Consider the following 27,187-nt stretch of genomic DNA (forward strand, 5'->3'; position numbering starts at 1 on the left):
TGAATATTCTTAATGTTTATTACCTTTTACACATTGACATTGACAGAAAAAACAGCCCAGCCAGAGGAAGCTGGAGAAATTCACAGGGAGAATGGAGGTTTATTAAAACACTTGTGGAGATTTTCTCAATAACATGAGAATCCTGTCCCTTTAAACAGTGACTAAAGCTTCAATTGTAACTGCAGGGTGAGCAGGAAGGAGGTCTGGTTTACTGAAGCAGACACTTCACAGGGTCACATTATTATTGTACAGCTGACACTCTTCAGCATCTTCCAGAGGTTGTACTTGTTATCACGAGTCTGCACTGTCCCCATCAAACTCTCCCAGGACAGTAACACCACAGGGTTAAATACAAAGTAAAGCTCCCTCTACACTGCCCCAATAATGTGCTTTAACCCCTGACCCTCAGAAGTGTCTCAGACCCAGTCCCGAGGAGGAAGAGAGTTGTAATTCAATGCTGATAATGACCTTTGCCCTCCCAGCTCACCCCTGTTCTATTTCAAGTTGTGCCTCCTCTGTGGACTGTCTCTAACACTCTAGGCACATTCTGATCTACTGACGCTCTTGCTGAGGGGCGAGGAGAGGCTGACGTGGGTGAGGGCACAGGAGAAGCGGGCGTTGGACTCCCAGTCGGAGCCAGAGAGGGTCAGCAGGCTGCTGACGCTGTAGGTGTTGTCTGAAGCTCGCAGGTAGTTGCTGGTCTGAACCCCGTTGGAAATGGCTGCACCATCCTTCTTCCACTTCACCTCCACCTCATCGGGATAGAAGTGATTGGCAAGGCACACCAGGGTGGCAGTGCCCTTGGTCTTGACCTCCTCCGGGGAGGGGGGCAGCAGGGTCAGCGTGGGTTGTGAATTCTCACGGGCTGAAAGAGAAGAGAAGGAATTTTAATCGCTGCTATTTTCAGGCTTTCAACTTCCCGAATATTGACTGGGATCAAATCAGTGTCAATGTTTCGATGTTGCAGAATTCTGAAAATCCATTCCGGGGGAAATTTTTTAACCAGCACGGAACAATCCCAACAAGAGAAGGGGCAGTTTTGGGCAGTTTTATAGAATGAATCTCGGCATGTGGAAGGTGTATCAGTGGGAGAGCATTTGGGTAATAGTGATCATAATATAGTTAGATTTAGAGTAGTTACGGAAAAGGGGAAAGATCGATCAAGAGTAAACGTTTTAAATTGGGAAAAGGCCAATTTCACGAAACTGGGATTTGCCAAAATGGAGAGGAAACAGCGACTTGAAGGTAAATCAGTGTCAGAGCAGTGGGAAGATATTCGAGCTGGAGATAGAGTTCAGAACAAATATGTTCACACAAAGCAATAGCGTGGGACATTGCAAAGAGGATAACTAAGGAATGAATAGGGCTGATTGGAGAGCAAAAAGGTAACTTGTGTGTGTAGGGAGAAGACACGGTGATGGTTCTTCATGAATAATTTACATCAGATATCACAAATGAGAGGGATAAAGCTAACATTGTAGTTCAGGAGGGGAGGGATTGTGAAATAATCAATGGGATAATGATAGTGTGGGAGGAGATATTAATGTGCTTATCATCTTTGAAAGTGGAGAAATTCCCAGGCCCGGGTGAAATGTATCCCAGGATGCGAAGGGAAGCACGGGAAGAAAAAGCAGAGACTCTGACCATTATTTCCCAATCCTCTCTGGCTACAGGTGTGGTGTGGGAGGACTGGAGGACGGATAATGCTGTTTAAAATTACAGGCTGATGGGATTCAAGGGAAAGTGGCACGTTCGATTTCAAATTAGTTCAGTGTCTGGGGGTAAAGGTTTGGTTTGAAGCTGGTTAAATCATTTTGCATATATAAAGAAAGTTACAACAAATTCAGCACTGAAATGGTTAATAGTGAGAGTATTTAAAGACACAGTGTCCCTTTAAGAGACTGTTAACCAGTCAGGAAGCTGGAACTATTGTTCAGTCTGTCTGGGGGAAACAGGTTGAGCATCAACAAACCTCAGATCACACACAGATCAGGAGAACTTTATCCCAGAACATTGCAGCAGACTTGGATCAACACACTTCACACAGGATTCTGATTGGCTGTCAGTGTAGAAGCTTCCAGATTTCATTTCAAACCTTACCCTCAGCACTTGGCCGAGGTCAAGGGTGAGGTTAGAATTAGTCTCAGTGTCCAGGGGTCAGACAGGGTCACTGCTCCGAATGACCCCATGAACTCTGGAGGGTGTGAGTGTGTGGATAATGAGTGAGGGTTAGGATCAGGAATCTCCAACCTCAAAGACAGAATTACATTTCTATAGCACCTGTCACCACCTCAGAATGTCCCAAAGTGTTTTACAGCTCATTGTGCACAGCAAGATCCCAGGGACAGAGTGAGAATGAACAGATAAGCAGATTTGTAGTGATGTTGATTGAGGGATAAATATTGACCAGTACATCGGGGTGAACTCCCCTGCTCTTCTTCCAATGGTACCATGGGATCTTTCACACCCCCTGAGAGGACAGATATCAGTTTGTCTCATCTGAAAGACGGCACCTCTGACAGTGCAGCACTCGCTCAATACTGCACTGGATCTCAGCCTGGATGATGTGGGATTTGAGGTATCATTCTGTTTCTGTGGATTCTCTGCTGCTTTCAGTTCAATGAAGAGTGCAGGAGGACATGGCAGGAGCAACAGCAGACATACTGAAAAATGAGATATTGACCTGGTGAAGCTACAACACAGGACTGTGTGCCAAACAGCAGAAGCAGCCAGTGATAGACAGAGCTAAACCATCCCACAAACAATGGATCAGATCTAAGCTCTGCAGTCCTGCCACATCCAGCCGTGAATGGTGGTGGACAATTAAACAACTCACTGGAGGAGGAGGCTCCACAAATATCCCCATCCTCAATGATGGAGGAGCCCAGAACATCAGTGCAAAAGATAAGGCTGAAGCATTTGCAGCGATCTTCAGCCAGAAGTGCCACGTGGATGATCCATCTCGACCTCCTCTGGAGGTCCTGAAGACGTGTGCTCCAGAACTTCCAGCGTCCCTAGCCAAGCTGTTCCAGTACATCTACAACACTGGCAGCAACCCAACATTGTGATAAATTACCCGGTTATGAACTGTGCACAAAAACCAGGACAAATCCAACCCGCACAATAACCGCCCCATCAGTCTACTCTCGATCATCAGCAATGTGATCTGAACATATCCAGAGCGATTACCAAGCAGCACTTACTCAGCAATAATCTGCTCACTGACACTCAGTTAGTGTTCCGCCAGGATCACTCAGCTCCTGACCTCATTACAGCCTTGGTTCAAACATGGACAAAAGAGCTGAACTCCAGAGGTGAGGTGAGAGTGACTGCCCTTGACATCACGGCAGCATTTGACCGAGTGTGGCATCAAGGAGCCCTCGCAAAACTGGAGCCCATGGGAATCAGGGGAAAACTCTCCGCTCTTTGGAGTTATACCCAGCACAATGGAAGATGGTTGTTGTTTAGGGTTTTACTCTACAATCTATATTAATGAGCTGGATGAAGGGAATGAGAGGAACGTCACTAAACGTGCTGATGATAAAATGAAAAGTAGAAATACAAGTTGTGAGGAGGATGCAGAGTCTGAAAAGGGATAGAGATAGGTTCAGTGAGTGGGAAAACATTGACAGATGGAATATAATGTGGGAAAATGTGAGGTTGTCCACTTTGGCAGGAGGATTGAGCAGAATACTAGTAAACTGGAGAGATTCTATCGAGTGATCTGGATGTCTTTCCATCTAGGAACAGCAATAAATTAGGAAGACAAATGGAATATTGCTCTTCATTGCAATGAGGATGAGTATAAAAGTAGGGATGTTTTGCTACAGCTGTATAGCACCTTGAGAAAATCACACCTGGAATATTGTGGACACTTTTAGTCTCCATACTTAAGGAAGGATATAGTAGCATTGGAAAGAGTTCAGAGAAGGTTCACGAGGCTGATTCCACTGAGTAATGGATTGTCTTATGAGGAAAGCTTGAGCAGGTTGGGCCGATACTCATTGGAGTAGAACTTATTCCACCACCTCAGCACCATCTTCACCAGGGCAATTAGGGATGGGTAATAAATGCTGGTCTGCATAGAATCACAGAAAATAGGAACAGGAGGAGGCCATTCGGCCCTTTGAGCCTGCTCCACTATTCATCATGAAGATTTCTGATCATCCAATCAGTAGCCAGATCCTGTCTTCCCCCGCAAATCCTTTGATCCTATTCACCCCAAGAGCTAAATCTAACTCCTTCTTGAAAACGTACAATATTTTGGCCTCAACTGCTTTCTGTGATAGTGAATTCCACAGGTTTACGCCTCTCTGGGTGAAGGAATTTCTCCTCACCTCAGTCCTAAAAGGTTTACCCCATATTCTCAGACTATGACCCCTCAAACTGGACGCTCCCAGCACTGGGAACATGCTTCCTGTATCTACCCTGTCTAGTCCTGTTGGAATTTTATAGATTTTTATGCGATCCCCCCTCATTCTTCTGAACTGCAGTGGGGGTAGCACGGTGGCACAGTGGTTAGCACTGCTGCCTCACAGTGCCAGGGGGCTAGGTTCGATTCCCGGCTTGGGTCACTGTCTGTGTGGAGTTTGTACATTCTCCCCATGTCTGTGTGGGTTTCCTCCAGGTGTTAAGGTTTCCTCCCACAGTCCAAAAGGTGTGCAGGTTAGGTGAATTGGCCAAGCTAAAGTCTCCCTCAGTATACCCGAACAGGCGCCGGAATGTGGCCACATGGGGATTTTCACAGTGACTTCATTGCAGTGTGAATGTCAGCCTATTTGTGACTAATAAATAAACTTTAAAAAAAAAAAAATCTTAACCAACGCAATCTCTCCTCCTACATCAATCCCACTATCGCAGAAATCATTCCAGTAAACCTTTGCTGCACTCCCTCTGTCACAAAAACATCCTTCCTCAGAAAAGGAGAGTAAAACTGTACACATCATTCCCAGTGTGGCCTCACCAAGGCCCTGTATAACTGCAGAAAGACAGAATTACGAGGGACAGAGATAGGGTAGATATGAGGAAACTTTTCCCCTTAATCACAGAGGCAGCAGATTTTGAGAGTCTTGAGGGAAATCTTTTCACCCAGAGGGTGCTGGGAATCTGGATCTCACTGCCTGAAAGGGTGGTGGAGTTGGGAGCACTCACAACATTTAAGAAACATTTAGATGAGCACTTGAAATTCCAAAGCATACAAGGCAACGGACCAAATGCTGGAAAATGGGATTGGAATAGATAGGTGCTTGGTAGCCGGCACAGACATGGACAATAGAATCCCTAAAGTGCAGTCGGAGGCCATTCGGTCCATCGAGTCTGCATCAACTCTTACCCCATAACCCCATGTATTTACCTCACTAATCCCCCTCACCTGTTAGAATTTTATAGGTCTCCATGAGTTGCCTCTGAACTCCAGTGAATATAAGTCTTAACCAACTCAATGTCTCCTCATACATCAGTCCCATTATAACAGATATCAGTCTGGGATACCTTCTCTGCACTCCCTCTGGAGCAAATATATCCTTCCTGAGATAGGGAGACCAAAACTGCGCACAATATTCCCAGTGCGGCCTCACCAAGGACCTGTATAACCGCAGCAGGTCAGAATTATGAAGACATAGAGCAGATACGAAGAAACTTTTCCCCTTTTAGCAGCAGATTCAAAAACCAGGGAGCATAGATTTAATCTCAGAGGCAGAAGATTTTGAGGGATTGGAGGAAAAACTTTTTCACTCAGAGGCTGTTGGGAATCTGGAACTCACTGCCTGAAACAAAGGTAGATACAGGAACCCTCACAACATTTAAGAAGTATTTAGATGAGCATTTGAAATTCCAAACCATACAAGGCTATGGACCAAGTGCTGGAAAATGGGATGAGAATAGTTGGGTGCTTAATGGCCGGCAGAGACAGGATGGGCTGAAGGGCCTCTTTCTGTGCTGTAAATTTCTATGAGACGATGACTGAGCCAAGATGGCCGAGAATGTAAAGTGACCAGCTTCTGGAAAATTCCGATGTGGGTTATATTTGACTGATTGTCCTGAGAGAAGATGGAATGTCACACCTGAAAGATGTCAGGGATTTCATCAAACAGGAAATAGAAATGGAGATAGAAAAAATGTCTCAGACTAAACTTTAATCTCCTTTTGATACGGAAACAATGGAGACTGATTGTCACATCTCAGCAGACATCCAAAACCCATCTGCTGTTGAGTTATACCTCAGAATGTGGAAATGGTCTGAGTTCAAAGTAAACTGACTCTGGGGTGAAAGACATGTTTGTTTGTTACCTTTCAGGAAACAACAGGGAAATGGGTTAAAAATCCAACTGCACACCTGAGCTGTGTGTACTGGTGCTGTGTGACAGATTGTGAGTTGAGACATTCCTCCGAATGGTCCAGTTTCCTCCCACAGTCCAAAGATCTGCAGGTCAGATGGATTGGCCATGCTAAATTACCCCTAGTGTGTTCTTTAGGTGGATTAGCAATGGTAAATGCGCAGGGTTACAGGGATAGGGTGGGGAGCCTGGGTAAGAAGCTCTTTCAGAGAGTTGGTACAGATTCGATGGACTGAATAGCCTCCTTCTGCACTGTAGAGATTCAAAGGCTAATAAAGGACTACGTGGACTGTGTAAGGTTTCCACGGGTGAAGGGATCCATTTTAAATGAACCTTGTTGTGACCAATCGAGTGCGGGGTTCCAGCTGATTACTCCTCACCCAGGAGCAAAACAAAATTGGGATCCGGTTCAGGAAGTTAACAAATGAGGGACCTTGTCTGAGGACTGGTCACAACGTATACACAGCAAGATCCCACACACAGCAATGAGAACAATCAGCATTTTCAGTGATGTTGGATCCGGGATAAATATCGGACTGAACTCGTCCCAGAGAGAAAGTAACTGAGAGTCTCCCCAAAAGCCTGGAACACTGAAGCCACTGGATTGTGGGCCGTGCTGTAGCTGTTTGTCATCAGAACTTTAGCAAGAGATCAGCAGGGAGTGGAGAGAGCAGAGTGAAAGCTGGGGGAGGTGGCACCTCGGTGTCTCACTGTGCTGGTGCTGTGATCAGTTATATCAGAGAGTGTGACAGGGAGTCCGACTTCACATCAAACTCTGCCTGTGTGTGTCACACTGAGACTGACAGGAGTCTAGAGAGTGATTTCACTCCATGCTGCAGGAATGTGAGCACAGTCTGCAAACGTCCAGATCTCCTCCACACGGTGGGTAAAAGCTGCTTACTTATATCTTGCTGCTTAAAGGGGGGAATGGAAGGAAAGAAATACAGCTGGGCTCCCTGTTCCACACAATGTTCTTCAATCAACCATTTCATTGACTGCAGCTTCCTCACCAACACCTTCAACTATTCAGCATTTGTGTTTGAGAAAGTTTCAGCATTGAAAGGGTTAATAACGGAGGATTGGGCTTTACTTACTCAGTCTGAGTTTGGTTCCTTTACCGAACGTAAGGCACACTGACAGCTTCCAGTGCAGGAGCTGTACAAAAACCTCTGCTCTCTGCCTCACTCACTCACTCACTCATCTCTTCTCTCTCACTCTTTCTCTCTCTCTGTTTCTCTCAATGTCTCAGTGTTTTGTTGGGAGAGTTGAGAATTCTAATTTGAGATGATAAATCTTTCAGCTGCTCTTCATATGTGGACATGGAGAGTAAGAGGGAAACTCGAGGCCTTCAGCGAGCGGTGGACACCACAGGGACTGGAGTGTGTAGTGGACAGTGCAAATAATTTGTCCAGTTTCCTTTCTTGTCTTTATTATATATTATATAAAACTGTGGGATGTGTCAGTACAGGAGGTGGGACTGTGTGTCCTTTATTATATATTATATAAAACTGTGGGATGTGTCAGTACAGGAGGTGGGACTGTGTGCCCATTATTATATATTATATAAAACTGTGGGATGTGTCAGTACAGGAGGTGGGACTGTGTGCCCATTATTATATATTATATAAAACTGTGGGATGTGTCAGTACAGGAGGTGGGACTGTGTGTTCATTATTATATATTATGTAAAACTGTGGGATGTGTCAGTACAGGAGGTGGGACTGTGTGTCCATTATTATATATTATATAAAACTGTGGGATGTGTCAGTACAGGAGGTGGGACTGTGTGTCCATTATTATATATTATATAAAACTGTGGGATGTGTCAGTACAGGAGGTGGGACTGTGTGTCCATTATTATATATTATATAAAACTGTGGGATGTGTCAGTACAGGAGGTGGTGCTGTGTGTCCATTATTATATATTATATAAAACTGTGGGATGTGTCAGTACAGGAGGTGGGACTGTGTGTCCATTATTATATATTATATAAAACTGTGGGATGTGTCAGTACAGGAGGTGGGACTGTGTGTCCATTATTATATATTATATAAAACTGTGGGATGTGTCAGTACAGGAGGTGGGACTGTGTGTCCATTATTATATATTATATAAAACTGTGGGATGTGTCAGTACAGGAGGTGGGACTGTGTGTCCATTATTATATATTATATAAAACTGTGGGATGTGTCAGTACAGGAGGTGGGACTGTGTGTCCATTATTATATATTATATAAAACTGTGGGATGTGTCAGTACAGGAGGTGGTGCTGTGTGTCCATTATTATATATTATATAAAACTGTGGGATGTGTCAGTACAGGAGGTGGGACTGTGTGTCCATTATTATATATTATATAAAACTGTGGGATGTGTCAGTACAGGAGGTGGTGCTGTGTGTCCATTATTATATATTATATAAAACTGTGGGATGTGTCAGTACAGGAGGTGGGACTGTGTGTCCATTATTATATATTATATAAAACTGTGGGATGTGTCAGTACAGGAGGTGGGACTGTGTGTCCATTATTATATATTATATAAAACTGTGGGATGTGTCAGTACAGGAGGTGGTGCTGTGTGTCCATTATTATATATTATATAAAACTGTGGGATGTGTCAGTACAGGAGGTGGTGCTGTGTGTCCATTATTATATATTATATAACACTGTGGGATGTGTCAGTACAGGAGGTGGGACTGTGTGTCCATTATTATATATTATATAAAACTGTGGGATGTGTCAGTACAGGAGGTGGGACTGTGTGTCCATTATTATATATTATATAAAACTGTGGGATGTGTCAGTACAGGAGGTGGGACTGTGTGTCCATTATTATATATTATATAAAACTGTGGGATGTGTCAGTACAGGAGGTGGGACTGTGTGTCCATTATTATATATTATATAAAACTGTGGGATGTGTCAGTACAGGAGGTGGTGCTGTGTGTCCATTATTATATATTATATAAAACTGTGGGATGTGTCAGTACAGGAGGTGGTGCTGTGTGTCCATTATTATATATTATATAAAACTGTGGGATGTGTCAGTACAGGAGGTGGGACTGTGTGTCCATTATTATATATTATATAAAACTGTGGGATGTGTCAGTACAGGAGGTGGGACTGTGTGTCCATTATTATATATTATATAAAACTGTGGGATGTGTCAGTACAGGAGGTGGTGCTGTGTGTCCATTATTATATATTATATAAAACTGTGGGATGTGTCAATACAGGAGGTGGGAGTGTGTGTCCATTATTATATATTATATAACACTGTGGGATGTGTCAGTACAGGAGGTGGGACTGTGTGTCCATTATTATATATTATATTAAACTGTGGGATGTGTCAGTACAGGAGGTGGTGCTGTGTGTGTTGGGGTTTTTGTAAGGCTCTGTATCACTGTGTAGAGGGAAGCTCTGACGTTGCTGACAGTAATAATCAGCGACATCCTCATTCTGTACATTGCTGATTGTCAGGGTGAATCTTGTCCCAGATCCACTGCCGGTGAATCGGTCGGATATTCCTGTGAATCGATTTGATGCATCGTAGATCAGCAGAGCCGGTTTCTGTCCTTCCCGCTGTTGGTACCAAGCAACATAGTAACTGACAGATTGACTGGCCGTACAGGTGATGGTGGCGGTCTGGCCCAGGCTCACTGACAGCACCGGGGGAGACTGGGTCATGATGATGTCTCCACTGATACCTGAGGGGTAATAGAGAAACAGAGTGAAGTAAGAACTGTCACAGAAAGACGCTGTACAATGAGATATTGTTGGAGACACTGACTGTTCCTCTCCTTTCAGCATTTTCCCTTCAATCACAAGTCAGGCGAATTGGATTGAAATGGAGAGCAGGAAAATATTCAAGGTGGAAGGAGAGAGATTTGTACCTGCGATGCAGAATGCCAGAGGCCAGAGCAGCTGGATGGCTGAAATCATGGTGTGTGGTCGTGTCCCTGTGCCTGGTTACTGATAAACTCTCCCTTCACTGGGCTCTGCTTTATAAAGCTGCAGCCTGTCAGAGTCTCACTGCCTGTTCCTCAGTTTGTAAATGGTCTGACCCAGAGAAACCACGTCAGCACCTTTCACTTCCTCTTCTTCTCTCTCCCTCCCTCAGTCTCTGTCCCTCAGTCTCTGTCTCTCGAAATCTCTCCCTCACTCATTGTCTCGCTCTCTCTCTCTCTCTCTCTCAATATTTGACCCTCAGTCTCTCTCTCAGTCTCAGTCTTTCTCTCTCAATATCTGTCCCTCAGTCTGTCTCCCTCACTTTATTAATATCTCTCCCTCATTGTTGTCTCTTTCACTCTCTGAGTAACTCTCCATGAGTCTCTGTTTCTATCCACCACACTCTCGCTGTCTCCCTTTCTTGTCCTTCCCATCTCACACTCCTTGTTTACCCTCTCATTCACTCTTTCTTTCTCTCTTCTCATTCTCCCTCCCTCTCTTCCTCTCAGTTTCTCCATCACTTTATCTCATAGAGTCATAGAGTCATAGAGGTTTACAGCATAGAAACAGGCCCTTCAGCCCAACTTGTCCATGCCGCCCTTTTTTTAAAAACCCCTAACCCCAATTGCTGCATTTGGCCCAAATCCCTCTATACCCATCTTACCCATGTAACTGTCTAAATGCTTTTTAAAAGACAAAATTGTACCCGCCTCTATTACTATCTCTGGCAGCTTGTTCCAGACACTCACCACCCTCTGTGTGAAAAAATTGCCCCTTTGGACACTTTTGTATCTCTCCCCTCTCGCCTTAACCCTCTGCCCTCGAGTTTTAGACTCCCCTACCTTTGGGAAAAGATATTGACTATCTAGTTGATCTGTGCCCCTCATTATTTTATAGACCTCTATAAGATCACCCCTCAGCCTTCTACGCTCCAGAGAAAAAAGTCCCAGCCGATCCAGCCTCTCCTTATAACCCAAACCATCAAGTCCTGGTAGCATCCTAGTAAATCATTTCTGCACTCTTTCTAGTTTAATAATATCCTTTCTATAACAGGGTGACCAGAACTGTACACAGTATTCCAAGTGTGGCCTTACCAATGTCTTGTACAACTTCAACAAAACGTCCTGACTCCAGTATTCAATGTTCTGACCAATGAAACCAAGCATGCCGAATGTCTTCTTCACCACTCTGTCCACCTGTGACTCCACTTTCAAGTAGCTATGAACCTGTACCCCTAGATCTCTTTGTTCTGTAACTCTCCCCAGTGCTCTACCATTAACTGAGTAAGTCCTGCCCGGTTCAATCTACCAAAATGCATCACCTCGCATTTATCTAAATTAAACTCCCGCCACTATTCGTCATCCCACTGGCCCAATTCCGGTTGGAATCGGAGATTACCTTCTTCACTGTCCACTATGCCACCAATCTTGGTGTCATCTGCAAACTTACTCACCATACCTCCTATATTCTCATCCAAATCATTAATATAAATGACAAATAACTGGACCCAGCATCGATCCCTGTGGCACACCGCTCATTCTCTTTGTTCTTCTGTATTCTCAGCTCACTCTGCCCCAGAAGAGACACCATCCTCCTGGTATCCACTCTGTCAGTCCCCTCACAACCTGATATGTTTCAATAAGATCACCTCTCATTCTTCTAAACTCCAATGGGTTCAGGCCCAACCTGTCCAACTTTTCTTCATAAGATAACCCCTCACCCCAGGAATGTGTCGAGTGAATCTTCTCTGAACTGCTTCGAACACAATGATATCCTTTTCCAAATAAGGAGACCTAAACTGTACACAGTATTCCAGATGTGGTCTCACCAAGACTCTGTACAGCTGCAGTAAAACTTCCCTATTTTTATATTCCATTCTCCTGGTAATAAACACCAACATTCCATTTGTCTTCCTAATCACTTGCTGTAGCTGCAGACTAACTTGTTGTGATTCATGTCCCAGGACAGCCAGATCCCTCTGTAGCACCGAGTTGTGCAATCTCTCTCCATTTCAATAGTTTACTGCTGTTCTATTCTTCCTGCCAAAGTGGACACCTTCACATTTACCCAGGATATACTCCACATGTTTCGCCATTCACTTCCCCTGTCCCTATCCCTTTGCAGACTCTCTACCGCTTCTTGAAAACTTACTTTCCCACCTATCTTAGTGTAATTGGGACATCAGCTCCATTCACTCCCTTCATCCAAGTCATTGATACGGATTGTGAATAGTTGTGGTCCCAGTACTGATTGTTCCAGAACTCCACTAATTACAGCTTCCCAACCCCAAAACAATCATTTATCCTCTCTCTCTGTTTGGTTAGCTAACCAATCCTCTATCAATGCTAATATGTTACCCACACACCATCGTCTTACCCACACACCATCGTATCTTGTGTAGTAACATTTGATGTGGCAATTTATCAAATACCTTTTCGAATTCCCTGCACATCACAGAGACAAGTTCCCTTTTATCCATTTTGTGACCTCCGCAAAGGTGGGCAATGACATGTTTACAACAGAAAGAAACTGCTCCACATCGACCATGATGTCCCACTGGAGCCTCCAATAGGGAGCAGTAAACATGGCCTCCTTCCCACTGGAGCCTCCAATAGGGACCAGTAAACATGGCCTCCTTCCCACTGGAGCCTCCAATAGGGAGCAGTAAACATGGCCTCCTTCCCACTGGAGCCTCTAATAGGGAGCAGTAAACATGGCCTCCTTCCCACTGGAGCCTCCAATAGGGAGCAGTAAACATGGCCTCCTTCCCACTGGAGCCTCCAATAGGGAGCAGTAAACATGGCCTCCTTCCCACTGGAGCCTCCAATAGGGACCAGTAAACATGGGCCTCCTTCCCACTGGAGCCTCCAGTAGCTGAGCTTCAAACTCCACATCCTCTCCATCATGTAGGCCTCTTATTTCCATCTCTACAACATTGTCTGTCTCTACACTACATCAGTCCCTTAAGTACAGAAACCCTTATCCCTGCATGTCCCGCCTTCTAACTCCATTATTCCGATATCCTCACCCAGCTCCCCACATCCATAAACCCCAACTTGTCCCAAATGAAGTGGGTCCGGATCCTGTCTCATACCAAGTGTCGTTCCAACACCACCCCTGACCTCACTGATCTATCACCCCTGACCTCAGTGATCTATCACCCCTGACCTCACTGATCTATCGCCCCTGACTTCATTTACCTGTTACCGTTGGCCTCACTGACCTGTTACCCCTGACCTCACTGCCCTCCAATTCCCTCCATGACCTCACTCCTCCCTACCCTGCGTTCCTGCTCCAGACTCACATTTCTCCCTCACCTTCCATCTGCTGACTCTGCTCCGCGGCCCATCGCTGCTTCCTTCATCCCACCATTGACAGCAGAGCCTTCAGACGCCCAGGCCCTGCTCTCTGACCTCCCACCCTTAATCCCTCCCCCTCTCCATGTCTCTCTCCTCATCAAACTCCATTCTTTCACCCAAGCTTCGATCTCTCTTCCTAAACTACCCCCAGCCCCTCCCCCATTCCTCTTACGCTGCTCTGTGAAACATAATGGGCTATGTTGTACACTAAGGTGCTATATAAATTCAGGTTCTGTGTGGATTTTGGTTGTGGACAGAAGTAGACACAGTGGTGAAGGCTCTTGCAGTCAAATATCCTGCTGACAGGATCCAGACTTTAACAGATCGAATGGGACATTGTGTAAAGTAGGAATTATTAAAAATGTATTCATTGACGGGGTGTGGGTGTCACTGGCTATACCAACATTTATTGCCCATCCCTAATTGTCCTTGAGAAGGTGGTGATGAGCTGCCTTCTTGAGCTGCTGCAGTCCATGAGGTGTACATACACCCACAGTGCTGTTAGGGAGCGTTTTCAGGATTCTGACCCAGCGACAGTGCATGAATGGAGATGTATTTCCACGTCAGAATGGCGTGTGGCTTGGAGGGGAATCTCCTGGTGGTGTTGATCCCAGGGATCTGCTACATTTGTCTTTCCAGATGATAGTGGTCATGGTATTCGAAGGTGCTGCCTCAGGAACCTTGGTGAGTTCATGCAGGGCATCTTATAGATGGCACACACTGCTGCTGCTGTCCGACAGTGGTGGAGGGATTTAATGTTTGTGAATGGGTGCCAATCAACTGGGGCTGCTTTGTCCTGGATGGTGTTGAGCTTCTTGAGTGTTGCTGGAGCTCTACTCATCCAGACAAGTGGAGAGTATTCCATCACACTCCGGACTTGTGCCTTGTAGATGGTGGACAGGCTTTGGAGAGTCAGGATGTGAGTTACTCACCGCAGGATTCCTATCCACTGACCTGCTCTTGTAGCCACAGTATTTATAGGCTGGTGCAGTTGAGTTTCTGGTCAATCATATCCAACAGGATTTTACAGTGGGGGATTCAGCAATGGTAATGACATTGAATGTCAAGGGGAGATGTTAAAATTCTCTCTTGTTGGAGATGGTGATTCCGTGGCACTTGTGTGGCACGAATGTTCCTGCTTCAATATCTGAGGAGTTGTGAATGGTGCTGAGCATTGTGCAATCATCAGTGAACATCCCCACTTCTGAAGGTTATTAATGAAGCAGCTGAAGATGGTTGTGTCTCAGACACTCCCCTGAGGAACTCCTGCAGTGATGTCCCAAGGCAATCTCAGATTGCAATCCGCTAACCACAACCATCTTCTCATCATATTGGGTGGCACGGTGACACACTCGTTAACACTACTGCCTCACAGCGCCAAGGACCCGGGTTCAATTCCTGGCATGGGGCACTGTCTGTGTGGAGTTTGCATGCTCTCCCCGTGTCTGCTTGCGTTTCCTCCGGGTGTTCCGGTTTCCTCCCACAGTCCGAAAGACCTGCTGGTTAAATGCATTGGTCATGCTAAATTCTCCCTCAGTGTACCCGAACAGGCGCCGGAGTGTGGTGACTAAGGGATTTTCCTGGTAACTTCATTGCAGTGTTAATGTAAGCCTACTTGTGACACTAATACTGACACTTAAACTTAAAAGTCCAATAACCACAACCATCTTCCTTTGTGCTGGGTGTGACTCCAGCCAGTGGAGAGTTTCCCCCTGATTTCCATTGGTTCCAGTTTTGCGAGGGCTCCTTGATGCCACACTCGGTCAAATGCTGCCTTGGTGTCAAGGGCAGTCACTCTCACCTCACCTCTGGGGTTCAGCTCTTTTGTCCATGTTTGAACCAAGGCTGTAATGAGGTCAGGAGCTGAGTGACCCTGGCGGAACCCTAACTGAGTGTCAGTGAGCAGGTTGTTGCTAGTAAGTGCCGCTTGATAGAACTGTCAACAATTTAAATCACTTCACTGATGATTGAGAGTAGATTGATGGGGCGGTAAGAGGCCAGAATAGAATTATCCTGTTTTTTGGTATACAGGACATGTCTGGGCAATTTTCCACATTGCCGGGTAGATGCCAGTGTTGTAGCTGTACTGGAACAGCTTGGCTAAGGGCGCGACAAGTTCTGGAGCGCAGGTTTTCAGGACTATTGCTGGATTATTGTCAGGAGACAGAGTCATTGCTGTATCCAGTTGTAAATGTATCAGTCTTTTCTTTTCACTGATGTGCTGGGCTCCTCCATCATTGAGGATGGGGATATTCGTGGAGCTCCTCCTCCAGGGGGTTGTTTAATTGTCCACCACCATTCACTGGATGTGGCAGGACTGCAGAGCTTAGATCTGATCCATTGGTTGTGGGATGGTTTAGCTCTGTCTATCACTTGCTGCTTCTGCTGTTTGGCACACAGTCCTGTGTTGTAGCTTCACCAGGTTAACACCTCATTATTCAGTATATTTGCTGTTGCTCCTGCCATGCCCTCCTGCGCTCTTCATTGAACCAGGGTTGATCCCCTGGCTGGGTGGTAATGGTAGAGTGGGGGATATGCCGGGCCATAAGGTTACAGATTGTGGTTGAGTACAATTCTGCTGCTGCTGATGGCCCACAGTGCCTCATGGATGCCCAGTTTTGAGTTGCTAGATCTGTTTGAAATCTATCCCATTTAGCACGGTGGCAGTGCCACACAACACGATGGAGGGTATCCTCAATGTGAAGATGGGATTTTATCTCCACAAGGACTGTGCGATGGTCACTCCTACCGATACTGTCATGGACAGATGCATCTGCGGCAGGCAGGTTGGTGAGGATGAGGTCGAGTATGTTTCTCCCTCTTGTTGGTTCCCTCCCCACCTGCCGCAGTCCCAGTCTAGCAGCGATGTCCTTTAGGACCCGGCCAGCTCGGTGTGTGGTGGTGCTACCGAGTAACTCTTGGTGATGGACATTGAAGTCCCCACCCAGAGTACACTCTGTGTCCTTGCCACCCTCAGTGCTTCCACCAAGTGGTTTTCAACATGGAGGAGAACTGATTCATCAGCTGAGGGGGACGGTATGTGGTAACCAGGGGAGGTTTCCTTTTCCGTGTTTGACATGTTACCGAGAGACTACATGGAGTCTGGAATGTTGTTGAGGATTCCTTGGATAACTCCCTCCTGACTGTATCCCACTGTGCCTTCTGTGCTGGGAGATTAGAGGTAGTGGACACGGTTCACCATTTTCTCCCGTCTCAGTAACAAACATCCAGCTGCTCTGAGCTCCTTCTTTCACTTCCTCTGTTGGTTACGTTTCAATCTTCCGATCTGACAGTCTTTGCAGTTATTTTTGACACTGGGGATTTGTGCTGTGGTCTGAATCTCTAACAATAACTGTCCAATCAGTGAAAAGAACAGCAGCTCAGAGCAGTCAGGACTGAGGAGCCAGGCTCACTGGGAAACACATTGGGAAGATCAAAGCCATTGGTCTTCAGCTCCCGATACAAACTCCATCCCTCCCCCTGAGCACTGTCTGCTGCTCAACCAGACTCTCTACAACATTGGCCTCAACTTTGACCCCGATCTGACCCCCAAATCCTCCACATCACAAAGATTACTCTGCTCTCTCTTTCTTCGGTTGAAAGTGGGTGTTTTCACACTCTCCACATTGAACTCCATCTTCCATTGTCTTCAGACCCCATCACAAACTCTGTTCCCTCAACACTGATTCCATCCCTTCCCCATTGGAGTGTCTGACACTGAACCACACACTCCACAGCCATGGTGTCCTATTTGACCCTGAGATGAGTTTCCCACCACATCATCCACTCCATCACTAAGACCACCTAGTTCCACCTCAGTAACATCTCCCGAGTCCCCCCTGCCTCACATCATCCTCTGCTGAAAATCTCATCCGTGTCTTTGTTACCTCTGAACGTTACTATTCCAATGCTGTCCTGGCCGACCTCACACCCACCACCCTCCGTTATCATCAGCTCACCCAGAACTCTGCTGCCCGGATCTGAACTCACACCAAATCCCGTTCACCCGTCACCCCCTGTGTTCACTGACCTACACTGACCCCCGGTCCAGCCATGCCCCGATTTTACCATTCTCATCCTGCCTCTCAAATCCCTCCCTATCCTGCACCCTCCCTATCTCTGTAACCTCCTCTAAGCTGCCTAACTTAGTGTGCTCAGTAATCTTGGATATGTGTCTCTCTATTGCTTCATCCAAGTCATTGACAAATATAGTGAAAAGCTGAGGCTTCAGCACAGACCCCTGGGGACATCACTATTCTTAGAACATAGAACAGTACAGCACAGAACAGGCCCTTCGGCCCACGATGTTGTGCCGAGCTTTGTCTGAAACCCAGATCAAGCTATTTCCTCCCTATCATCCCGAAGTACTCCATGTGCCTATCCAATAGCTTCTTAAATGTTCCTAAAGTTTCTGACTCCACTATCCCTGCAGGCAGTCCATTCCACACCCCAACCACTCTGAGTAAAAAACCTACCTCGGACATCCTTCCTATATCTCCCACCATGAACCCTATAGTTATGCCCCCTAGTTACCGTTCCATTCACCCGAGGAAATAGTCTTTGAACGTTCACTCTATCTATCCCCCTCATCATCTTATAAACCTCATCAAGGCTCCTCTCAACCTCATTCACTCCAAAGAGAAAAGCCCAAGTTCCCTAAACCTTTCCTCATAAGACCTACCCTCTAAACCAGGCACCATCCTGGTAAATCTCCTTTGCACTCTTTCCAGTGTCTCCACATCCTTCTTGTAGTGAGGTGACCAGAACTGCACACAATATTCCAAATGTGGTCTCACCAAGGTCCTGTACAGTTGCAGCATAACCCCAGGGCTCTTAAACTCAAACCCCCTGTTAATGAACGCCAACACACTATAGGCCTTCTTCACGGCTCTATCCACTTGAGTGGCAACCTTCAGAGATCTATGGATATGAACCCCAAGATCTCTCTGTTCCTCCACAGAACCCTACCTTTGACCCTGTAATCCACATTTAAATTAGTCCTACCAAAATGAATCCCCTCGCATTTGTCTGGTTAAACTCCATTTGCCATTTTTCAGCCCAGCTCTGCATCCTATCAATGTCTCTTTGCAGCCTACAACAGCCCTCCACCTCATCCACTACTCCACCAATCTTGGTGTCATCAGCAAATTTACTGGTCCACCCTTCAGCCCCATCCTCCAAGTCATTTATAAAAATGACAAATAGCAGAGGACCCAGCACTGATCCCTGTGGTACACCGCTGGTAACCGGTTTCCAGTCTGCAAATTTTCCATCCACCACCACCCTCTGTCTTCTATGAGATGGCCAGTTACTTCGCCAATCGGCAAAACTTCCCTCTATCCCACACATCCTTACTTTCTTCATAATTATGTGCTATTATGATGTGGAGATGCTGTCCAACGCCGGCATCTCCACATCATGACATCACTATTCACAGCTTGCTGATTGGAATACACACACATTATCCCTACTCTCTGTCTCCTATCTCCGAACCAATTCCTTATCCATGGCAAAAGCTTTCCTCAAATTCTATGCACTTCCGTTTTTATTCACAACCTCCAGAGACATTTCTTTATCGAACATATTAGTGGCTCATTAACAAATGTAAGCGGCTGAGTTGAACATGTCTGACTCTCTTGAAATCAGTGTTGAATCTCTCTGATCAGTTCATGTTTCTCACTCGTTCTGTCTCTCATAAAACATTCCAGTCATTTTCCCACAACACACATTAAACTGAGCTGTTAGTTGTGAATGACTCTCGTAAAACAGCTAGTACAGACATGAGGGGCTGAATGGCCTCCTCCTGTGTTATAGATCTATCTGGCTCATTGACTGAAACATCTGGATTGGAACAGGAGGTGGACTGGAGGTTAAACAATGAGTTGAAGGTAGACGGAGTGTTATTAGTGGGTCATGTCCAATGTACATTGTGTCCAACACTTTCTCCAAAAGATGGGGGCAAATTTCCTGAAAAACAATGTGCCGTTGAGGAGATTTTCCTGCCGTTTTCTGGGCGTACTCAGTCAGTTGAATTTCCGGCACTCGGTGTTTCACAAAATCCACCAGGGATTTACACCAGTGGGCGGGGCCTAATCCCACCCGTGGGCCTGGCATCCTCCCACATCCCTGCCCCACCCCAGCTAAAAACGGAGGGAGCTCTGGAGGAGTACAATGAAAGTAGGAAAATACTCAAACGGGGAATTAGAAGAGCAAAAAGGGGTCACGAAATGTTCTTGGCAGACAGGATTAAGGAGAATCCCAAGGCATTTTATTCATACGTTAGGAACAAAAGGGTTGTTAGGGAAAAAATCGGACCTCTCAGGGACAAAAGTGGGGACTTATGCTTGGAGCCCAAAGAGGTAGGGGAGATCCTAAATGAATACTTTGCGTCGGTATTCACAAAGGAGAGGGATGTGTTGACTGGGAGTGTCTCGGAGGGGAGTGTTGAACCGTTGGAGAAAATCTCCATTACAAAGGAGGAAGTGTTAGGTTTGTTAGAGAATATAAAGACTGACAAATCCCCAGGGCCTGATGGAATCTATCCAAGGCTGCTCAGGGAGACGAGAGGTGAAATCGTTGGGCCTCTGACGCAAATCTTTGTCTCGTCACTGGACGCAGGTGAGGTCCCAGAGGATTGGAGGATAGCCAATGTGGTCCCGTTATTTAAGAAGGGTAGGAAGGATAACCCGGGTAATTATAGGCCGGTGAGCTTGACGTCCGTGGTGGGGAAGTTGTTGGAGAAGATTCTTAAAGATAGGATGTATGCGCATTTAGAAAGGAATAAACTCATTAACAATAGTCAACATGGTTTTGTGAGAGGGAGGTCATGCCTCACTAACCTGGTGGTGTTTTTTGAAGAAGTGACCAAAATGGTTGACGAAGGAAGGGCCGTGGATGTTGTCTATATGGACTTTAGTAAAGCGTTTGACAAAGTCCCTCATGGTAGGCTAGTGAAAAAGGTTGGATCCCATGGGGTAAAAGCGGAGGTGGCTAGATGGGTGGAGAACTGGCTTGGTCATAGAAGACAGAGGGTGGTAGTGGAAGGGTCTTTTTCCGGCTGGAGGCCTGTGACTAGTGGTGTACCGCAGGGCTCTGTATTGGGACCTCTGCTGTTTGTGATTTATATAAATGATCTGGAAGAAGGAGTAACTGGGGTGATCAGTAAGTTTGCGGACGACACAAAACTGGCAGGACTTGCAGACAGTGAGGAACATAGTCAGAGGCTACAGAAGGATATAGATAGGCTGGAAATTTGGGCAAGGAAATGGCAGATGGAGTTCAATCCTGATAAATGCGAAGTGATGCATTTTGGTGGGAATAATGTAGGGAGGAGCTACACGATAAATGGAAGAACCATAAAGGGTGTAGCGACGCAGAGGGACCTGGGTGTGCAAGTCCACAGATCTTTGAAGGTGACGTCACAGGTGGAGAAGGTGGTGAAGAAGGCATATGGCATGCTTGCCTTTATAGGACGGGGCATAGAGTATAAAAGTTGGGGTCTGATGTTGCAGATGTATAGAACGTTGGTTCGGCCACATTTGGAATACTGCGTCCAGTTCTGGTCGCCACACTACCAGAAGGACGTGGAGGCTTTGGAGAGAGTACAGAGGAGGTTTACCAGGATGTTGCCTGGTATGGAGGGGCTTGGTTATGAGGAGAGATTGGGGAAACTGGGGTTGTTCTCCTTGGAAAGACGGAGGATGAGGGGAGACTTAATAGAGGTGTATAAAATTATGAAAGGCATGGATAGGGTGAACGGTGGGAAGCTTTTCCCCGGGTCGGTGGTGACGTTCACGAGGGGTCATAGGTTCAAGGTGAAGGGGGGGAGGTTTAACACAGATATCAGAAGGACATATTTCACACAGAGGGTCGTGGGGGCCTGGAATGGGTTGCCGGGCAAGGTGGTGGAGGCGGACACACTGGGAACGTTTAAGACTTATCTAGACAGCTATATGAACGGAGTGGGAATGGAGGGATACAAAAGAGTGGTCTAGTTTGGACCAGGGAGCGGCGCGGGCTAATTGTTCCTTGTTTCTCGTTTCAAGGCTTCATTCTATGATCATCTTGCTGGTGCCAGTACAGAGCGAGACTGCGGATAGTTGGGAACCTGTCTCGGGGGCAGGGAATTCATATGGTGTTCGTGGAAGTGGAAATGACTAGGGTTGGGAAGCATTTTCCGATCAGGGCCATTGTGATCTCCTGGACTCGTTTTGATCGCCTCAGGGGTCGGAGAGGAATTTCCCAGATTTTTTTTTTTTCCCCATATTGGCCCTGGGGTTTTTCACTCTGGGTTTTCGCCTCTCCCTGGAGATCACATGGTCTGGAATGGGGGGGTGGGGGTGAGTTAATAGGTTGTAATGAACAAAGCATCGTAGCTGTGAGGGACAGCTCGGTGGATAGGATATTGGTATGTAGATAGGCTGGAAAATTGGGCGGGGATCCTGGATTCAGGATTCAATCCTGGACCGGGGAGCGGCGCGGGCTTGGAGGGCCGAAGGGCCTGTTCCTGTGCTGTATTGTTCTTTGTTTGTTCTTTGTTCTCACGATGGCTTCCCCAACCTAATTCCCCCCTCCCCCGATCACCATCCCCGACACTCCCACCCCCACCCCCCATTCCCCAGCCTCCCAATGGCTGGCCCAACACCCCCACTCCCTGATCACCAGCCTCCCAATGGCTTCCTCAACTGGAAGGTCCCTGCTGAACTCAGCAACAATTCTGGTTCCCCCCTCCCCACACCAGCTTCTAAACAAACATCAGCGATGGAATTGGGGAGAAGCGCAGAAAGAAACTTTAGTAAAAGTCAAACCAGCTTCACAATCATCGTCATTGCTCGCGCACTTTGACCCGAGCAAACCATTCGGAATCACTTTTGATGCCTCCTCATACTTTGCAGGGGGATGGGACACACTGTAGATGTACAGTTGGGAGCGAGGTTCAGTCAGATATAGAAGGAAAACTCGGTCAGTCCAGCAGGCAGAGAAGACTTGGGCATGATAAGGTACATGGGAGGATTGGAAGGCTAAACTGCATCTATTTTAATACAAGGAACCTGTCTGGTCAGGCAGATGAACTTAGCGAGTTGGTCAGCACGTGGAAATATGAGATTGTTGCAATCACTGAGACATGGTTGAAAGAAGGGCAGGACTGGCAGCTCGATACTCCAGGGTATTGAAGTTCCAGGCGTGATTGGGGGAGATGTAAGAGAGGATGTAAGAGATTAAAGTTACTGCAGTAATGAGGAACGATGTATTGGAACGCTCTTCAAATGAGGCCATATGGGTGGAGCTGAGAAATATAAAGGGCGATCACTGTACTGGGATGATTCTACAGGCCTCCCAACACTCAGAGGGAGATAGAGGAACAGATATGTAGGCAAATCACAGAGTGAGGTGTGAGAGGAATAGGTCTGTGGTAGTCGGGGATTTCAACCTCACCAATATTAACTGGAATCACCTTAGTGTGAAAGGGGTGTCACGGTGGCAGTGTGGTTCGCGCTGCTGCCTCACCGCGGCAGCGATCCAGGGTCAATTCCAGCATCGGGTGCCTGTGTGGAGTTTGCATGTTCTCCCCGTGTCTGAGTGGGTTTCCTCCGGGTGCTCTGGTTTCCTCCCACAGTCTAACGATGTGCAGGTTAGATTGATTGGCCATACTAAATTGCTCCTTAGCGTCAGAGGGACTAACAGGGTAAATACATGGGGTCACGGGGACAGGGCCTGGGTGGGATTGTTGTTGGCGCAGGCTCGATGGGCTGAATGGCCTAGTTCTGCACTGTAGGGATTCTATGATTCTATGATTAGACAGGATAGAATTTGTAAAGTGATTCCAGGAGAGCTCTTTGCGTCAGTACGTCGACAATCCGACTCGGGATGAGCCAGTGCTCGATCTAATCCTCGGGAATGAAGCCGGGCAAGTTGTTGAAGTGTCAGTGGGGATGGGGAAGGTGGGCAGAGCAATGAAAGATGGAATTTAGTCCTGATACTTGTGAGGTGATGCATTTTGGGAGATTTAATAAGGGTAGGATATACACAATGAACAGTAGGTACCGAGGGAGTATTGAGGAAAAAAGGGACCTTGGTGCAAAGTCCATAGATCCCTGAAGGTGGCAGCACAGGGCGATAGTGTGGTGAAGAAGGCAATTGGAATGCTTGCCTTCATTAGTCCGGGGGCTTCGAACATGGCAGGAGGGAGGTCTTGGTACAACTTTATAAAACATTGGTTAGGCCACAGATGGAATATTGTGCGCAGTTCTGGTCACCACACTATCGGAAGGATGTGATTGCACTGGTGAGGGTGCAGAGGAGAATCACCGGGATGTTGCCTGGGATGGAAAGTCTCAGCTTTGAGGAGAGACTGGATAGGCTGGATTTGTTTTCCCTGGAGCAGAGGAGGCTGAGAGGGGATCTGATAGAGGTTTACAAAATTATGAGAGGTGTTGATAGGGTAGATCGTAAGAGACTTTTCCCCATGGCACAGGTGTCTAAGAGCAGAGGGCATAGGTTTAAGGTGAGAAGGAAGTGGTTTAGAGGAGATCTGAGAAAGAATTTTTCATGATGTGGAGATGCCGGCGTTGGACTGGGGTAAACACAGTAAGAGTTTTAACAACACCAGGTTAAAGCCATTTGCGACCAAATAAACCTGTTGCACTTTAACCTGGTGTTGTTAAAACTCTGAAAGAATTTTTCACCCAGAGGGTGGTGGAAATATGGAATGCGCTGCCTGAGAGGGTGGTGGAGGCAGGAACTCTCGCTACATTTAAGAAGCATCTGGACAAGCACTTCAATCACCAAGGCAGAGTAACTATGGACCAAGTGCTGGTAAATGGGATTAGTATAGATTGGTATTGGATGGTCAGCATAGACATGGTGGGCCGAAGGGCCTGTTTCTGTGCTGTGTAACTCTTTGATGCTATATGGAGTTGGAGCAGTTCTATCCCATAGAATGGCAGATGGGACGGAGAGGCCAAATTCATTTGCTTTGAGGACTTTGTCAGACGTTGAGAAAATGTACTCACAAATCGACAAAGAAAGCCGAGCAGTTATCTACACAGTGAGGAATTTCACCAATACGTCTATGGGCGGCATTTCACCATCGTGTCAGACCGTAAGCCATTGTTGGGGCTTTTCCGGGAGGATAAGCCAGTGCCACCTATTGTCTCTGCCAGGGGCAGAGATGGGCATTGCTGCTGGCAGTAAACAGCGAAACCTTCCAGCAGAGGCCGGGAACAAGATCTCAAATGCAGATGCATTGAGCCGCCTGCCGCTACCACAGACCATACCGTCACCGCCTGTTCCACAGGAGATAGTATTGGCTCTGCATTATTTGGTCACCCTGCCTGTCTCAGCAGCCCACACTCAGACGTGGACAGATAGGGAGCCGGTGTTAGCAAAGAGCAAGAAAATGGTACTGACCGGGTGGCACTTGGACAAGGCAGAGCAAATGAAGCTGTATTTACATTGCAGGGACCAGATACCCTGCGAAGATGGGGTGCTATTGTCGGGGGGTCTCTGTCAGCGTCCACCCCCTGGGCAATGGCCATTGCTCCAAGTGTCACCTGGCCAGAGCAGAATGAAAGTGTTGGCCAGAAGTTATGTCTGGTGGCCTGGCATTGACAGAGACATTGAACAAACGGTTGGACAGTGTGAGAGAGTTGTCCGACTCAGCAAGCGTTACCTCCACCAGCTTTTACAGATGCAACATAGAAAGCATTCTTTCTGGTTGTATCACAGCTTGGTATGGCTCCTGCTCTGCCCAAGACCGCAAGGAACTACAAAAGGTCATGAATGTAGCCCAATCCATCACGCAAACCAGCCTCCCATCCATTGATTCTGCTGACACTTCCTGCTGCCTCGGCAAAGCAGTCAGCATAATTAAGGACCCCATGTGCCCTGGACATTCTCTCTTCCACCTTCTTCCGTCGGGAAAAAGATACAAAAGTCTGAGGTCACGTACCAACCGACTCAAGAACATCTTCTTCCCTGCTGCTGTCAGACTTATGAATGGACTTACCTTGCATTAAGTTGATCTTTCTCTACACCCTAGCTGTGACTAACACTACATTCTGCACTCTCTCGTTTCCTTCTCTATGAACGGTATGTTTTGTCTGTATAGCGCGCAAGAAACAATACTTTTCACTGTATGTTAATACATGTGGCAATAATAAATCAAATCAAATCATCAGCAGACATGCTCCCTTGGGATTGTCTGGGCTGTCCGTGGTCACGGCTTCATGCAGATTTGGCTGGACATTTTTTGGGGCAGATGTTCCTGATGTTAGTCGATGCCCATTCCAAGTGGCTGGACGATCAGCTCATGAGACCCATCACAGCTCCATTTACCATCGATAAACTGAGGCAGGTCTTTGTGATCCATGGTCTTCCTGAAGCGTTGCTATCAGACAGCGGAGCAGCATTCACGCTGATGAATTTCAGACTTTGGTCAAGTTTAATGACATTTGTCCTGTCAGGTCAGCCCCCGACCATCCTGCCTCGAATGGGTTGGTGGAGCGAGCCATGCTGACGTTCAAGGCTTCATGTGAAGCAGGTTCATAGGCCGTTCCATTGTGATTGGGCAGTTATTTGCTGTCATACAACACTACACCTCACGCCATCACTGGGGTCATGCTGAGGTCACACCTGCAGAGTTGTTAATGGGTCGGTGCCTGTGTACCTGTTTAGATTTAGTGTCTCCAAATTTGTCGGGGAGGGTGGAGGCTCGGCAAGCCTCTCAGAAAGAATATTGTGACTCTCAGAAAGGGGGCGGATTGTTTAATGATGGCGACCATGTGTTGAGAGGGAATTTGGGTGGCGGACCTGCCTGGGTACCAGGGAGAGTTGTGGAGAAGACGGGACCAGTCTCATATTTGGGGGAGACACAGGGCCGTTGAATTAAGGAGCATGTTGGCCACCTACGCAAGAGAGTAGAGCCAGTTCCAGGAGCTGAGCAAGTGGGCCCTGTATCCAGTTTGTGTGTAGCAGCCTCTGAACAAGACAGCTCCATGTCCATGGTGAGGCCAAGGCAGCCTCTGGCTTGGGTGGGTGAGTCAGAGGAAAGGGCCGTCCAGGGCCGAGCTCCAGAGGTGGTTAGCACGTCCACCCCATCAGTGGATCCTGTGTCGATGGCTGCTGAAGAGCCCCTGACAGAGTTGCAGCGTTCCGCAAGGTTCCGGAAATCTCTGGACCAGCTGACATTATGAACTGTCTTTCCCTGGTGTCCCTTCTGTAATATTGTTGTTTCTCTGCCTCTGTGTTAACTGTTTTACTTTGCGTTTTATCATAGGGAGTCCAAGATGTTACGGGGGAAGGAGTGTGTGAGCCTGGCTCCTTTAAGGGGCAATCCTTCACGGGCCACATGACCAGGCTGGAGCCAATGGAGTGCGAGGGTGTGAACCTGGGCCAATCGGGAGTGAGGGTGATCATTCCTGGGGCTGGAGGCTTCAGTTGGAGTCAGGATGTTGTTGGGAGTAGACCTGTATCGTTGTGCTGTTAAACCCTTCATTGTAAATAGTTCTTCTCATCAATAAAGCCTTGAGTTATTTCTTTCCAAA

At 46.9% G+C, this 27,187-nt stretch overlaps 1 long non-coding RNA gene and 1 gene segment (V, D, J or C); one reads left to right on the forward strand and one right to left on the reverse strand.

The window, feature by feature from the left end:
* Positions 1-10,373, reverse strand: LOC144497132 (Ig kappa chain V region Mem5-like). The segment is given in 4 exon segments: positions 1-865; positions 7,430-7,468; positions 9,741-10,043; positions 10,230-10,373. Coding segments are annotated over 4 exon segments (720 nt in total).
* Positions 6,996-27,187, forward strand: LOC144497136 (uncharacterized). The gene is made up of 2 exons (XR_013498515.1): positions 6,996-7,217; positions 26,920-27,187. It is a non-coding gene; the product is annotated as an uncharacterized LOC144497136 (long non-coding RNA).

The sequence above is a fragment of the Mustelus asterias genome, chromosome 8 (genome assembly GCF_964213995.1).
Source record: "Mustelus asterias chromosome 8, sMusAst1.hap1.1, whole genome shotgun sequence".
Classification (NCBI taxonomy): domain Eukaryota; kingdom Metazoa; phylum Chordata; class Chondrichthyes; order Carcharhiniformes; family Triakidae; genus Mustelus; species Mustelus asterias.